The sequence below is a fragment of the Cupressus sempervirens genome, chromosome 9 (genome assembly GCF_028749045.1).
Source record: "Cupressus sempervirens isolate cs-2001-9-10 chromosome 9, ASM2874904v1, whole genome shotgun sequence".
NCBI classification, from domain to species: domain Eukaryota; kingdom Viridiplantae; phylum Streptophyta; class Pinopsida; order Cupressales; family Cupressaceae; genus Cupressus; species Cupressus sempervirens.
In genome coordinates, this window is record NC_143126.1 from 657,111,535 (window position 1) to 657,125,317 (window position 13,783).

Below are 13,783 nucleotides of genomic sequence, written 5' to 3' on the forward strand. Positions count from 1 at the left end.
CATGGTCTACCACAGTCCATAATCTCAGACAGGGACGTGAAGTTCCTTGGGCACTTTTGGAGAACACTGTGGAGGAGATTGGGCACAAATCTGAGTTTTAGTTCTACCTATCATCCACAAATGGATGGGCAGACTGAAGTGGTCAATGATCCCTAGGAAATTTGCTAAGATACCTTACCAAGCAGTATGGTGCAAAGTGCGATCAGATACTACCTCAGGCTGAGTTTGCATTCAATGATTCAGTGAATAAGAGTACGGGAAAGAGTCCCTTTCAAGTTGTTTATGGGTACAGTCCTAAGGGTATATTGGAGCTGAGAGACATTCCATCTGATGTTCCAATCAATGTTCATTGTGACCAATTTGCTGAACATACGAAGGATGTCCACGATCAAGTGAAGAAGGCATTGGAAAATAGTGCAATGAAATACAACGAAGCCAAAGACAAAGGCAGGAGAGATGTGCAGTTGCAGGTTGATGATTTGGTGTGGGTCTACTTGAAGAAGGAAAGATTGCGAAAGGGCAAGCACGCCAAATTGCTGATGAAGAAGGTTGGTCCATGTAAGGTGTTGAGAAAATTGGGAACAAATGCATATGAAGTTGAACTTCCAGCACACCTTGGCATTTCACCAATCTTTAACATCTCTGATCTCACACCTTATAAAGGTGATGTAGATGAAGGAAAGGAAACACATTTGGAGGAGTTTGAAGAAGATGTTGCAGCATCACCTTCCCATGCAAGAAAAGAACCGCAGATGATCTTCGACACTAAGATCATTAAGAAGACCAGAAAGAATATCTACAAGAAGTGCTTGGTGAAGTGGACAGGTTATCCTGAAGAAGAGGCTGTTTGGATGGATGAAGCTGATATCCATGCAAGAAAAGAACCGCAGATGATCTTCGACACTAAGATCATTAAGAAGACCAGAAAGAATATCTACAAGAAGTGCTTGGTGAAGTGGACAGGTTATCCTGAAGAAGAGGCTGTTTGGATGGATGAAGCTGATATGAAGAGGCATGACAAAAGTTTGCAAGAACTCATCTCAAAGGGACTTGAGATTAATCGACCCTGGGAGTATTGTGCAAGAGCACACTCCAATGCATCTTCGTCAAGGGAATAATGTATTAAAACTTCTCCTTATGGTCTATGTAATAAGTCCTACTTGTAAGGCCAAGGAACACAAGATGCATTTATAAATCTTGTCATCCACCTTGTGTCAAGGGACACTTTTTATGCATTTTATGCCAGGACTAGGAGTCTAGGTATTAGAAGGTCTTTAATATTGTTCTAAACATGTTTTAAGGCCTCTAGAATGCAAGGAATAATGACAACTTGCTGTTTTGCAACTTATTGCAAAAAGTTGTCAAAGTTGCTAATTAGCAATTTTTGCATTTTTTGTTGTCTTAATGCAAAAACGTTCCAAACCACCTTTTGGTTGGAGGGACTCCTACGATCTGTTGAAATAGGATGGAAATGATGTCCTATGACAGATTGGAAGAGATATTATACAGAAGAAGCACTGATTCAACAGGAAAACTGCATTTTTGGTGATTTTCGCTGTTTTTGGGCATTGTACGCAATTGTACAGCCTGACATCATTGAATGGCTTACATGGTTGGATAAAGGACTGAGTCACCTTTCATATGCAATTGGTTTGAGTCCTTGAAGTGGAGTAACAAGCCTGTTAGAGAAGTTTTAGTGCTAACTGCTCTATTTACAGCCCGTACCTGGGGTTTCACCTTAAATTGCTTATATCTTGCAAAGCCACCATGGGAAAAATCTGATCCTTGGTGATTTGCAAGGTATGGCATTGTACTTTAGAACTTTTGTGGTTGCAGATTGCGATAATGCTGGCCACTAGCAAAACCCTAGGACAGGCATCTCCATGTGACTGTCCGAATTTGTGCAAATGACTGCATAAGTCAAGTTGTGGGTGGAATCTGACAGTGAAATCAAAGACTTAGTAATGTTTCATGAACCTAGACATGATCCAAGTATTGGTGATGATTGGGAGGCAATAAAAAGGGTACTCGCTTTGTTAATCAGCCCTAATTAGGCCTAATTCCTACAAGGCAACTTAGAGAAAAAGTGATGTTAGGGGATTGATCAAAGACTCATCTCTTGGGATATCTTGAGGATAGTTGATTGTACCTTTTTGAACCAGAAATTGGGATTGGATGTGTCCTTAGGAACAAGTTATGCCTAGTTGCGGGTCACAATCCTTGTAGCCCTCCTAGTGGGAAGTGAGTTTCCTTGGATGTTAAAACCTGGAGATTGTGTTGTGAATTGATCAACTTGTTTGTTGGATTGTTCTTAGTGTGAGGGAGATTGGATTCCACCCTGAAAGTCAAGTGTAACCTTGAGTACCTACTGTTCTTAGGTTTGGTCTAAGTAGCCAAGTTGAAAGATAGATTGTGGGTGTCGACTACCGTGTGGGATCCCATTTTATCTTGACAATAAGACGTTGGGAAGATTTTGTTCATTGCAAACCTACCAAAGGTGTTGAAGAACTAGATAACTTGGGCCTCTGCACCATTTTTCTTTTGACAGTCTATCATAATCATAGCTTGAGTCCTAAATTGCTTCCTAAATCTAATTAATTTATGTTAGGATCTCGGCTTCAATTGCAAAAATATTTCCAAAATCAGTCTTATTCCAAGCTTTGACTTTGTCTTTGACTTTCCTTAGCTTCTTGGCAACTCTAAACATAGCAGTTCCATCAATGCAGAGTGAACACCATTCCTATATCTTATCCCAAAGTTCTGGATGCCCAAGCCATATTTTTTCAAATCTGAACGAGAAATCCCTTTTTATATCCAGAGATTCCAACACCAAGGATATGGAAGAATGATCTGAACCTATTCTTGGGAGAGCAAAAAGGGAGCAAGAAAAGGAAGACAACCAATCAACAGTGATCAAGGCCTAGTCTCACTTGAATACACTCCTCCGCCAATCTTCTGTTCGACCAAATAAAATCAGCCCCTTGACAATCTACAGCAATGAGGGCAAGGTCATTGATAAGAATCACATGATCCATTCTACTATCGAGATCAGCCTCCAAGCCACCCTTTTTCTCATGACTCCTCAAGGGAGTGTTAAAGTCTCCCATAATAATTCATCTATGTTCTTGCATCACAACATTTCCAATTCTTTCCCAATATCTAGCACCTCCCCTCTTAATATTTGGAGCATACACATTCAAAATGTTCCAAGTATCTCCATCTTTTAAATTAGAAAACTTAACAGTCGCGATATTATTTCCTTCATAGAGAAGCTCACCTTTAAGTTTGGATGAATTCCACAAAACAGCGAGGCATCCCGAAGCCCCATCCAAATTTAAACCAGCAACTGCAAAATTCATACAAAATTTAATGGTCACCACTATGTCTTTAATCATATTTGTCTCTTATATCAAAACAATATCAGGTCTATGGTCTCTAATAATATTTCTCAAAACATCCTGCTTGTGTGTTCCATTAAGACCACGAATATTCCATGAGATAACTTTCATTTTTTCTTTAGAGAGAGGGCCTCCTGGATGGTCAGTTGAGTCTCATCTGCTATATTCTTGCATACCTCTTCCTCCCTCACCATACTTGTCATTTTCCTTCCTAGAGTTTTCGGTTTTGCTCCCACATCCGCTTTTATTCTACTTCTAGTCGCAGCTGGAGAGGCTGGTGAAGGATCTCTATTGTTCTTCTTCTTTTGTTTCCTTTTGGAAACCATTTCCCATTCCTCCTCATAAAAAGTGTCCCCCTTGTTACATCCCAAATTTTTGACCTAATTTTAAACTTGCTCATAACCGTTGATTTTAACAGATTTTTCTTTCATGATCATGTGAAGTAGGTAGTTACTTATACCCGTTGCATTAACTGTTAATGAAGATGGTCGTTAACTATTATTTTCTATATGATGTTTAGCAGTTGCGTAATTTTGGAATTTTGGTTAATAATTTTAAGTCTTTCAAATGTTTATATGAAAATTATTATGGAATTGTTATTATGGTGGTAATGTTTCACGGGTGATTACAGGAGATGATGAAGGGGGGGAAAAATTGCTAAATGGGATCATCGGAATGGAATACTTAGTCCAGTCAACAGGATCGACAAGTATGACTTCAAACCTCTTTGGTAAGGACTTAACAACTTGAACACAAGATACATCTGTGGCACCCACATGAGCTATTTAAAAATATAATTTGAGAAACATACAATAATTGAGTTAAAATATAAAACGTAGCTCAAAGGATTTAAAAAGATCTTTCACCATATTATTATATATATACATGTGTAAATATAGATATAAAATGAAGTGGCATCGTCAAATTATTTTCTTATTATATAATGATGCTACCTCACTAATATATATTTACATGTACATATATAAATATAAAACTATAATAATATTCAAATTATAATAATATTCAAATTATTATAATATTCGAATTATTATAATATTCGAATTATAATAATATTTGAATTATAACCTTCCAACTCTTTTTTCCATCTTTGTTCTTTCCTTGTTTATAACCAATTTAACACTTGACATGATTATTCTTATGTTATGAAAGCCAAGAAGTCACGACTTGTTTCCTTTTGATGGAAGCCGTGAGAAGAAGGCGGACAATATATTTCAAATGCCGCCTACCTTGCTTGCTACATTTTTCAGTATTTCTTCCGCCTCCCCATAACACCCGACTTCATATTTTTCTTGTGTCAATTCTCTGCTATTACCAATATGCATTTTCCATTCATAAGTATCATCATTCTGTACTTCTTGCCATACTAGTGTTTCTTGCTGAACATATAAGTTCCTATACACTCTAGTGACGTCTTCAAGCATCTAGAGGGAAGCTGATTCAAATAGATTTGCAAACTTCAGACAAATCCAAAATTTATATCAAGTCATGTGTTAATCATTCCAGATTGTGATATTCCAATGTTTTAAAATCAATTTTCCATAGCAAACAGCTAGGCTTAGAGACTTCTTTCCTTTCCATGAATAAGTTGTAAGCTTTGCTGAATATTCCATCTCATTTTTATTGATTTTTCTTCTTAACTTTCATAACAGCCAGAATCATCGTAGAAAAAGTCAAATAGTATCTCTTATGGGAGAGTTTTCCAAATGCAATAAAACTTGAAATGAAATATGTTGTATGGAAATCAGAATCCAATATTATTTTCAATTAGTCTCAAGAACATAAACTTTTAGGTCACAGTTCATGATAAGTATTGTAAGCTGTGAAATCCTTCTAAAATTTTTGCATAGAGTAGATTGCTCAAAAATTCCAAACACCTAGGACTCACCGGTTGTTTAGTCAAATAAGGTGAAGAGGTGGAATGAATCTGCAAGAAAGTGGAAGAGAAATTAGATATGAATAATAAATTAATTAAACATAATAGCTCAAGCTCGTCCGTATAATTGTTTCCTGTTGTCAAGTCGAGTGGTGGTGATCGAGTTGTTGGACTCAGCAGAAATCCTTGGCCAAGGTAGTTTAAAAGCATGTTTTCCATCTAATGATCACGTGGTGTTAGTGGTGCCAGTTATGCAAACATCTCCGTTTCATAACTGTGCGAACATTCTAAACACCAGAATGCTCAGGTGGCTGGACTAAAAACATCCCAAGCTCGATCCCGAGGTAGGGAGGGCCTTTCTAATTCAATAGATTGTGTGGGGATAAGTATGGTCCAAGGTTGGGAGGTTAAGCCTATATTAATGGTTCTCTCACCAAAGTCAAAGCTTGCACAACCAGCTAAAGACCCTCTGAATGATACTTGTATGTTCTTTTCTTCTTTTTTTGTTAAGCATTTACTTACTTGTATGTAGAAAGGATAGTTAATCGATAATTTAGTTATTTCAGTTAATCAGATATTCAGTTATTTTCAATTGATCATATATACAGTTATATTCAATTAATCATTAATCTAGTTATTTCGTATGATCATGGATACAGTTATCTTCAATTAATCGTTAAACTAGTTATTTTCAGATGATCATTGGTATGGATATGGTTATTTCAGTTAATTGTTAAATCAATTAATCTCGTATGAAAAGGATTTTCAGTTATCTATCAATGAATGTTGGAAAATCTTTATTTAAATTGTCTTTGTTTTTTATATGAAAAACCGTTTGTTACAACCCCCCTTCACACTGATCAAATAGAGGCTCCATATTTCTTGCCAGTGGGTTTAGAGCTCTTGCCTTCCTATCTTCAACTAACTCTAAGGAATACATCTCAAAACCACCCAAAACAATACATGGTTGGGAATCCACAAAGGGAAAAACGTTAGGAGTGGTGCTTTCTAAGGACTCCCTACTATTCTGAAGCTCCCCTTACTCCAAAGATTGTTCACTTGCTGAGTCGAGAACTATTGAAATATTCTCCAAGTCTTCATGGAAGGAGTTCGAAAAGCCACCTTCTTCCATAGGCTTCACCCCTTCCCCCTTTCTCTAGTTCCCATTCAACAAGTTCACCTCCTTACACCTAGGACTAGAGTTGCCTATCTCTTGATTGACAGGGGCGTTCTCTCCCTGTGAAGGTTCTGCATTCTTATTTGTGTCAGGTCCTTCCATAATGGGGGCTTCATTCTTCGTATCATTTTCCTTCCCTAGGTTCTCCAAAGCCTTCTCCTTCTTTCTCCATACCTTCTTTTGTGTTTTCCTAGCTTTCTCTTTCACAACGAAGGAGTGACATAACTTGGCTATATGTCTTGCCTTCTTGTAGTGAAAACATGCAAATGGGGCACTTTCATAGTCTATCATTTGCAACCATTTACCTAACTTGGAGTGGATTTCAACGACCTCAGACATGTCCTTGCCACCCCAACGCATATCCTGGCATAAGTAAGCCTTCTCTCGGACGCTGTCACCGAGTCAATAAACAGGAGCTAACCAAAAGCACTAGCAATACCACTGAAAATATCCTCATACAGCCTCACCCAAACAGGGGCTTGAACAAAGAAAGAATCATTCTAAATAAGGTTGGTAGAACAAATCTGAAGGGCAAGAGAGGCCTTACCAATCACCCAAGCTTCAACACAAAAAATCCTCATTAAGTCCTCTTGGCAAGAGAAGGAGAAAGAGAGGAATTCTTTCGCCATTGCAGAGATCTCCAGTTGGCCTTTCAGGTCCCATTTTTTTCTTAGCAAAGGTTCTAACAACATCAATGTTGGGCCTAGGACCAACAAACTTTCCAACCAGAGTAGTCGCCATCAGCCCAATGTTATGATCAATAAGCTCATCAGGGACCACAATCTCAAATTTCCCTTTCTCTTTATCTGAAATGCCTTTAAAATCTGGGAAGCTAGACTTACCCATCAATTTAATTCCAAAAAGAGTCGACCAAGGTTTCGTCCATATCTTTTCATCTTGCAATCATTAGGGATCACAAGACGAACCAGCCTTTCTATTTTCACACCCCATAATCCCAGCTTCTAAGGAATCTCTAATTTAGCATCTTTCTTCCAATTGTCCTCTTTCCCAAAGTCTTTTTGAAATTTTCGTGGGTCCCCATCACGCTAGCCATTCTCAGCCTGCCCAAAATCGCTAGGATCGTGGGAACTAGCATCCTCTGAGAATCACACACCCTGCTTGAAACACTTATTGCTCACACTCAAATTCAAATTTCCTCCTCCCTCCCCACTCGCCATTTTGAATGCAACAAAAATTGCTAGGAGAGCGATTCGTCTGGAACGGGCTAGGATTTCGCATCCAATGAGGACAAATTCTGGATGCGTCCGGAAGCCCTACGGAAGCTAGCAGGAAGCCAGCCTGGCTTCCAGACACATCCAGGAGCCTAGCTTCTAGACCCATGCAGGAGCCTGCAGCTGGCTTCCTAACCAGATGCATCCAGGAGCCTGCAACTGCCTTCCTGCCAGCTTTCGCAAGGCTTCCGGAAGCATCCGAGAACATCCGCAGGATAGTTAGAAACCAATGTCATAAGTTCTTTGTTAATAACTTGTCAAAGCAAAGCAAATAGACAGGTTATCATAGAATTTAAACATTTTGCTTCCACTAATGGTTGAAATCTAGGTCCATTAATAGTTTGGAAAATTCTTTATCATAGAAATAAAGATGTCTCGTGCCTTAGAGTTTACTCTAGTCACTAGTATTCCACAACTCCTATGATCGTAACACATTCAAAGCACCTTCATTTTCCATTATCCTAGTTCTATTTCAATCCATAGTAGAACAGAAGGCTATTATTACTAATGCTTGTAGGCCAAGCTATGGAATTGCAATTCTAAACAAATATCTTCCACATGGCCAAGTGGCTTCCATCTTTGGCAGAAGGCAAGAAAATATTCTTTGTTGTTTTCTTATTAGGTAATTCAATCACATTTGAAAGTATATATATATATATATATATATACGTTTCCTCCTGCATCCACATGCAAAAAAAAAAAATCCACACATCCCATATCCGCTTCTAAAATCCGTTTCAGAATCCACATCCGAATTGGTAACTAAGAAAAATTGTATTAGTGAATGAATGTTTCAAAGCTACAATGTTACTATTTACACTTTAAACTTTACTGTTACACATGCGTGTTTCATGGAACATTTGATGTCATTGGTTTCAAGAATTTTACATACATTTATGATTTGACAACATTTATAATTCTATATCTCTATCTCATATGATTCTATGTTTTCTATTTCCTTCAACTACAATTTACATTTCACGTATGTAATGAATTTATCATTTATGTTCCTTGTTTATGTATGTTTGATTCTATTTAATGATGTTATAGAGTGTTTAAATTATACTCAATAAAGAGTGCATGAAATTAGTTTTTAAATTGTTACAATCTCTAAATTTCAAGGGTTTTATTCACTTTAACAATTCGTAGCCGATTCGCGAGCCAAGACGGCCTTGCTGATTCTGATCCACACCCGTGTTTTGGTTTAATGGTATTCAGCTGTAAAAAATTGCAAGTAATTTTGAAATTTCTTAGAAGGATTTTGATAGGAGCAAGGTAAGGGTGCTCAAGTATATAAGATGCAACAGTTTCTGAATTAAATTGTGAATATTTTCACTTCGTGTTGTTTTTAATTGTGAACGCTTTAAATTTTGACATCCTAACCAAAGTTCAAAAAAAAAGTCTTCTCAATATGCCTCAAAGGTAAACCTAAATTCTAGGTCTCTGCCAAATGAAAGCCATAGTACACACCATAAACATGATTTGAGATTAAAAAGAGTTGCATAAACCCTAAACCCTAATATCAATAACCTAACCAACAGGCCACCAATAGACGCTCTCCGGTTTTTATCACTATGATTACACTTAATTTATGAAAAAACTCTCAATCTTGTTCTGTTACCCTAAAACTCATATTGAGTGGTCAACTAAAGAATGTATATTTTCTGAAGAAAAATACGGAATTATTGTAGCGAATCTTGCTCTCGAGTGCAAAGAATTACAGCTCACTCTTCATCTAATTCTTAAAAAGAAGGAATGCAGAAGTTAAGGTACGTACTCAATTCAGCTGGATTGTATGCCGTCTTGGACTTGGCATTGGCAAAGGCGGGCAAGGATAGGCCCTTTCCACCCAGATGTTTCTGTTTCTGAGATTGCTTAAAGCCATTTGCTTTCGGCCCAAGATGGGCATGTACTTTCAGTGTTTGCCCGCCATCAAAAAATCCGCTTTCCATCATTTACAAATAACAAAGCGAAAATATGATTAAGCAATTAAATGTGCAGAGCCGTCGCTGCGCGGAAAGTTCAGTTTAAAATTGGAGGTTGGTTACAAACTCAAATGACAATGTGCCAGCACTCTTTTTAAACTTTGTGCTCTAAACAAATTACATAATAAAATAATAATAATAATAATAATAATAACAAGTGTAAGTGGTGGCAAGTCCTTGTCTTGAATATTATAACACTAGTTTTTGTATGTACAACGATTAGTTGATAGGAAATTTATCTTGTATTAAGAAGGAAACTGCTGACAAAAATATTAGTAACAGCAAAAAAGATGAACTTAAATAACATGAAGAAAATAGTGGAAGTGGTTTTTTTTTGATTTGGTTCTAATTGAATAGAAGTAACATTCTAAATAATAAAAGTTATTTTTTTTTAAAGAACAAAATAAATCTAGATATTATATATAGAAATTTAAGAATGTGCTACAAGCTTAAATAAAGATAGATAATATTGTAATTGGATCTAATCCAACACTTATTTCACAATACATAAGAAAAACTATTTAATGACATCTCAAAGAACTCAATGAAAACATGATATTCAATCAAAGCTATTAATTTCATGGCACAAAAAGAAAAAGAAACCCTCTTCATACAAATTTAATGGATATGTTAAAACAAAAGAAATCTATGAACTTCGATTAAATTTGAGAAAGAAATCAAAAATTTAATTAGAATAAAAATGACTTGTAAAAAATAGAAACTTGTCATAACCAAAAGAAATTTATGATCTTTGATTAAATTTGAGAAAGAAATAAAAAACTAAATTAGGATAAAAATGACTTGTAAAAATTAGAAATTTGTCATTATCTAAAAAAGAAAAATGAATGGAAGTTTCACTATTGGAAGGTTGTGAATGTTAAAATTATTATTTAAAAAAAAAAAGGAAAGTTTTATTACCAAAAAAAATAAAGTTTCATTATCAAAATATCCTAACTAAAAATTATAAAATTATTTATTGTATTTTTTTTAGTTTTGATAATTCAAAATCAAAGTTAAGATTGATATTATATACAATATATTTTATTAATGCAAGTTCTTCATAATATTAAAATAAATTATATAAATTTATAATTTATTTTAATTTTTTATATTTAATTTTGTTATTTAGTTGAATTTCATTATTATAATGAGTTTTAGTTTTACAATTTAGTTGTTAAGGTGGGTTAAATTAGGATATGCACAAAATAAAAATATTTTTTGCAAAAATCAAGCAAATGTGAGGCCAAAAAATTAAGAAACTATATCTTTGTGGTGGGAAAAAGTAAGTTCAAACAATCATATTTATTATTTTTTATAATATATGAATTGAATCAGTAAATATGTCAACTTTAGATAACTTCAAATTTTGATAAAATAGTTAATTTTATTAGTGCAAAATATAGTTGAATACAGTGATACAATAAAAATAAATTTAAACATGCATTGAAATAACTAAAAATAAAATTGTCTTCAACTATAATTTTAAATAATTAAAATTAATTTGATAAATATCAAATAGCAAAATACCTCAATAATATTTATAGTTTTAAATTAAAATAATTATTCTCTTATGTGAAAATAGAAATTTAAATTATACAACACTGAACAGTTTTAAATATTTTAATACTATACCACTCACACGTTTTTATACAACACCCAAATCATCCCTGTTTCTTTTTAATATTTGGCAAAAAAAAAATTGAAGGTGTCAATAAATAGACAAGATGCATTTCACACTCTCGAATAATGAAATATGTTAGTAAATTCTACTTAAAATGTCTAATTGGAAATCCCTAAAATTTATATTCTTCATCCTAGTTACATAAATACTCTTAAATTTAGTGGTCAGTGCAAATAGAGGGCAGAGACGTGGAAAAAATAGAAATTATTGATTATACTGAAGACATAGACTCAAAAAATGAAATAAAATAAAGTAAGGTTCAGATTGAACAAATTTTATTTGCTTAATTCACTTTTTCTATAAAGATTTGCATGTTCTCTCATGTGTTCATTAAAACAATAATTTTGTTTTGTCCATACAAAATAGAGCATTAGTTTTTTTAACAAAAATAAAATATTTTCAATTATTAAAAGTTTTTGGAATATATTAAAAGACTCATACAAATAAAAAAGGATAAGGATAAAGAGATTGCTATCACAATTCAATGTGATTTTTGATTCATTTGTACTCAAACAAAATTAGTATTGAGAACATGTTTACAAATGCCCATTTAAAGTAATAACCCATAACTTACAAAGTCTATGCTGATGAGTTTTAAAACAATAAAATCTAATGTGAGAATCAGTAAAGCAACTATGTGTAGTGAAATTAAGCTAGACAAAACCCCTGTAAGTCAAGCCAGTCAAGAGAAAGAATGAAAGCACCAATCAGGAAAGCACCTGCCACACAAAACATCTCTTCAACCATTTGTTTGAAGGAAAGTCCTCCATTCAATTTGTTGGCAGCATAGATCATGGGAAAAACTTTTTCATCTTCACAAATCCATTTTATTCACTCTGAGCAACTCCACCATCATGAGCTTTCCAATTTGTTGAATTCTTTTGAAAAAATTAATCTATAGCTGTTTTAAGGCCAGTAAAGACATGCAAAAGATTTGACATAAGTTTCTAAATTAGAAAAAGCAGAAACAAATCATATAACTAATTATTCAAAATGAAATGAATTAGAAAGAAATTTGAAGAAAATACGAGAAAATTAGATAAATTCTAAAATGATTGGAAAGTAGTTCAAAATAATCAAAAAAACTATTTTACGATGGGGCTGACAACTTTCTGACAGAAAATTATAAAAACTGGGAACAAAGCTCCCACATATAAGCCTATCAGCTTAATAAGAAATGTGTGTGTGTGTGTGTGTGTGTGTGTGTGTGTGTGTGTGTGTGTGTGTGTGTGTGTGTTAATATAGTTATAAATAAACAAAAGACGCAAGCATCATAGTTCCTGCCATATGCACAATGGTTTTTTTTTTTTTTTAAATCGATAAACAGCCAAGGCCTTGATTAATTTTATTAAATCAATATTTTACAGACAATAGCTTCACTTCGTTCAAATGGGCACTGGTAGGAAAGAACAGAGAAGAAAACCTCCAGGCTTGCCTAGGACAAACGTCTTGTATTATTACAATTAAAAGGGGCATACCCCAGTCAAATAAAAAATTATAGCAATACATGGGCATACCCTCGATGATTGTATAAGATTTGATTACAAATATATCGCCAATGTCACAATCTATAAGAGCCAATGTTGAAGCCAAATAAAACTGTCATATACCTACCTTGATCACTCATTCCTCCTATTGAGCTTAAAACACCGACATTGTTAAAACATGTTTTAATTAGAATCATAAAAAGAATAGCTTGAAGGTTCCAAGCCGATCTATTTCATGTTTTTATTAATAAATAATCCATCTTATTAAATAAAAACAACAATAAAATACATCCCATGTTCATTCATTAAATGACATGAGGAGGCCAATAATAACTTGTCTCAACTACTCTAAGGGTTAAATCATGAAACCTGAAACTAAGCCAAATAATCAGAATATCCCATAGTAAAAAGACCACAAATTTAGCCAGAGACATCATGGAAACCGAAAGAGAGGGAATGCAAATATCTCAATCCCTGCATGGAACATGCCTTACTATGAACAAGATCATAAACATACATAACCTCCATCATATGATAGTACAATTAGATACCTCAAAACAACACAGTTAAGAATCTAATCACCATTGTAATATTAGCAACAATAATAAACCTGAGGCTATAATGAAATAAAGATCCACTCCCCTAAAAATACTAAGTCTAGAGGGCTACTCTAGAGTAAAACATGCATAGAATTGAGCGAAAAACTATAGAAACCCTATGATGACAATACCCATGATCGAACTGTAAATCGTAAAACGATCTTGACAACCCCTCAATTAACCAATGTATCTAACTTACATATGATCAAGGATAAGCCTAATATATAAGACCAATATAAAGTTTAACCAAAAGGAACTACCAATTATTATAAACTAAAATCGATACTCCATCAACTCCTTTATTGGCAAGTCAATTAGCTTTCTTATTTC

General features: G+C 34.4%; 1 protein-coding gene across 1 annotated transcript in view; it reads right to left on the bottom strand.

The window, feature by feature from the left end:
• The window catches only part of LOC149540445 (rRNA-processing protein), a 65,063-nt gene extending 55,303 nt beyond the window's left edge, over nt 1–9,760 (bottom strand). The window contains exon 1 of the mRNA XM_089801549.1: nt 9,479–9,760. Coding sequence (XP_089657675.1) covers nt 9,479–9,656 — 178 coding nt within the window. The 5' untranslated portion in view covers nt 9,657–9,760. The remainder of the gene's footprint in view (nt 1–9,478) is intronic.
• Between the last annotated feature and the right edge of the window lie 4,023 nt (nt 9,761–13,783).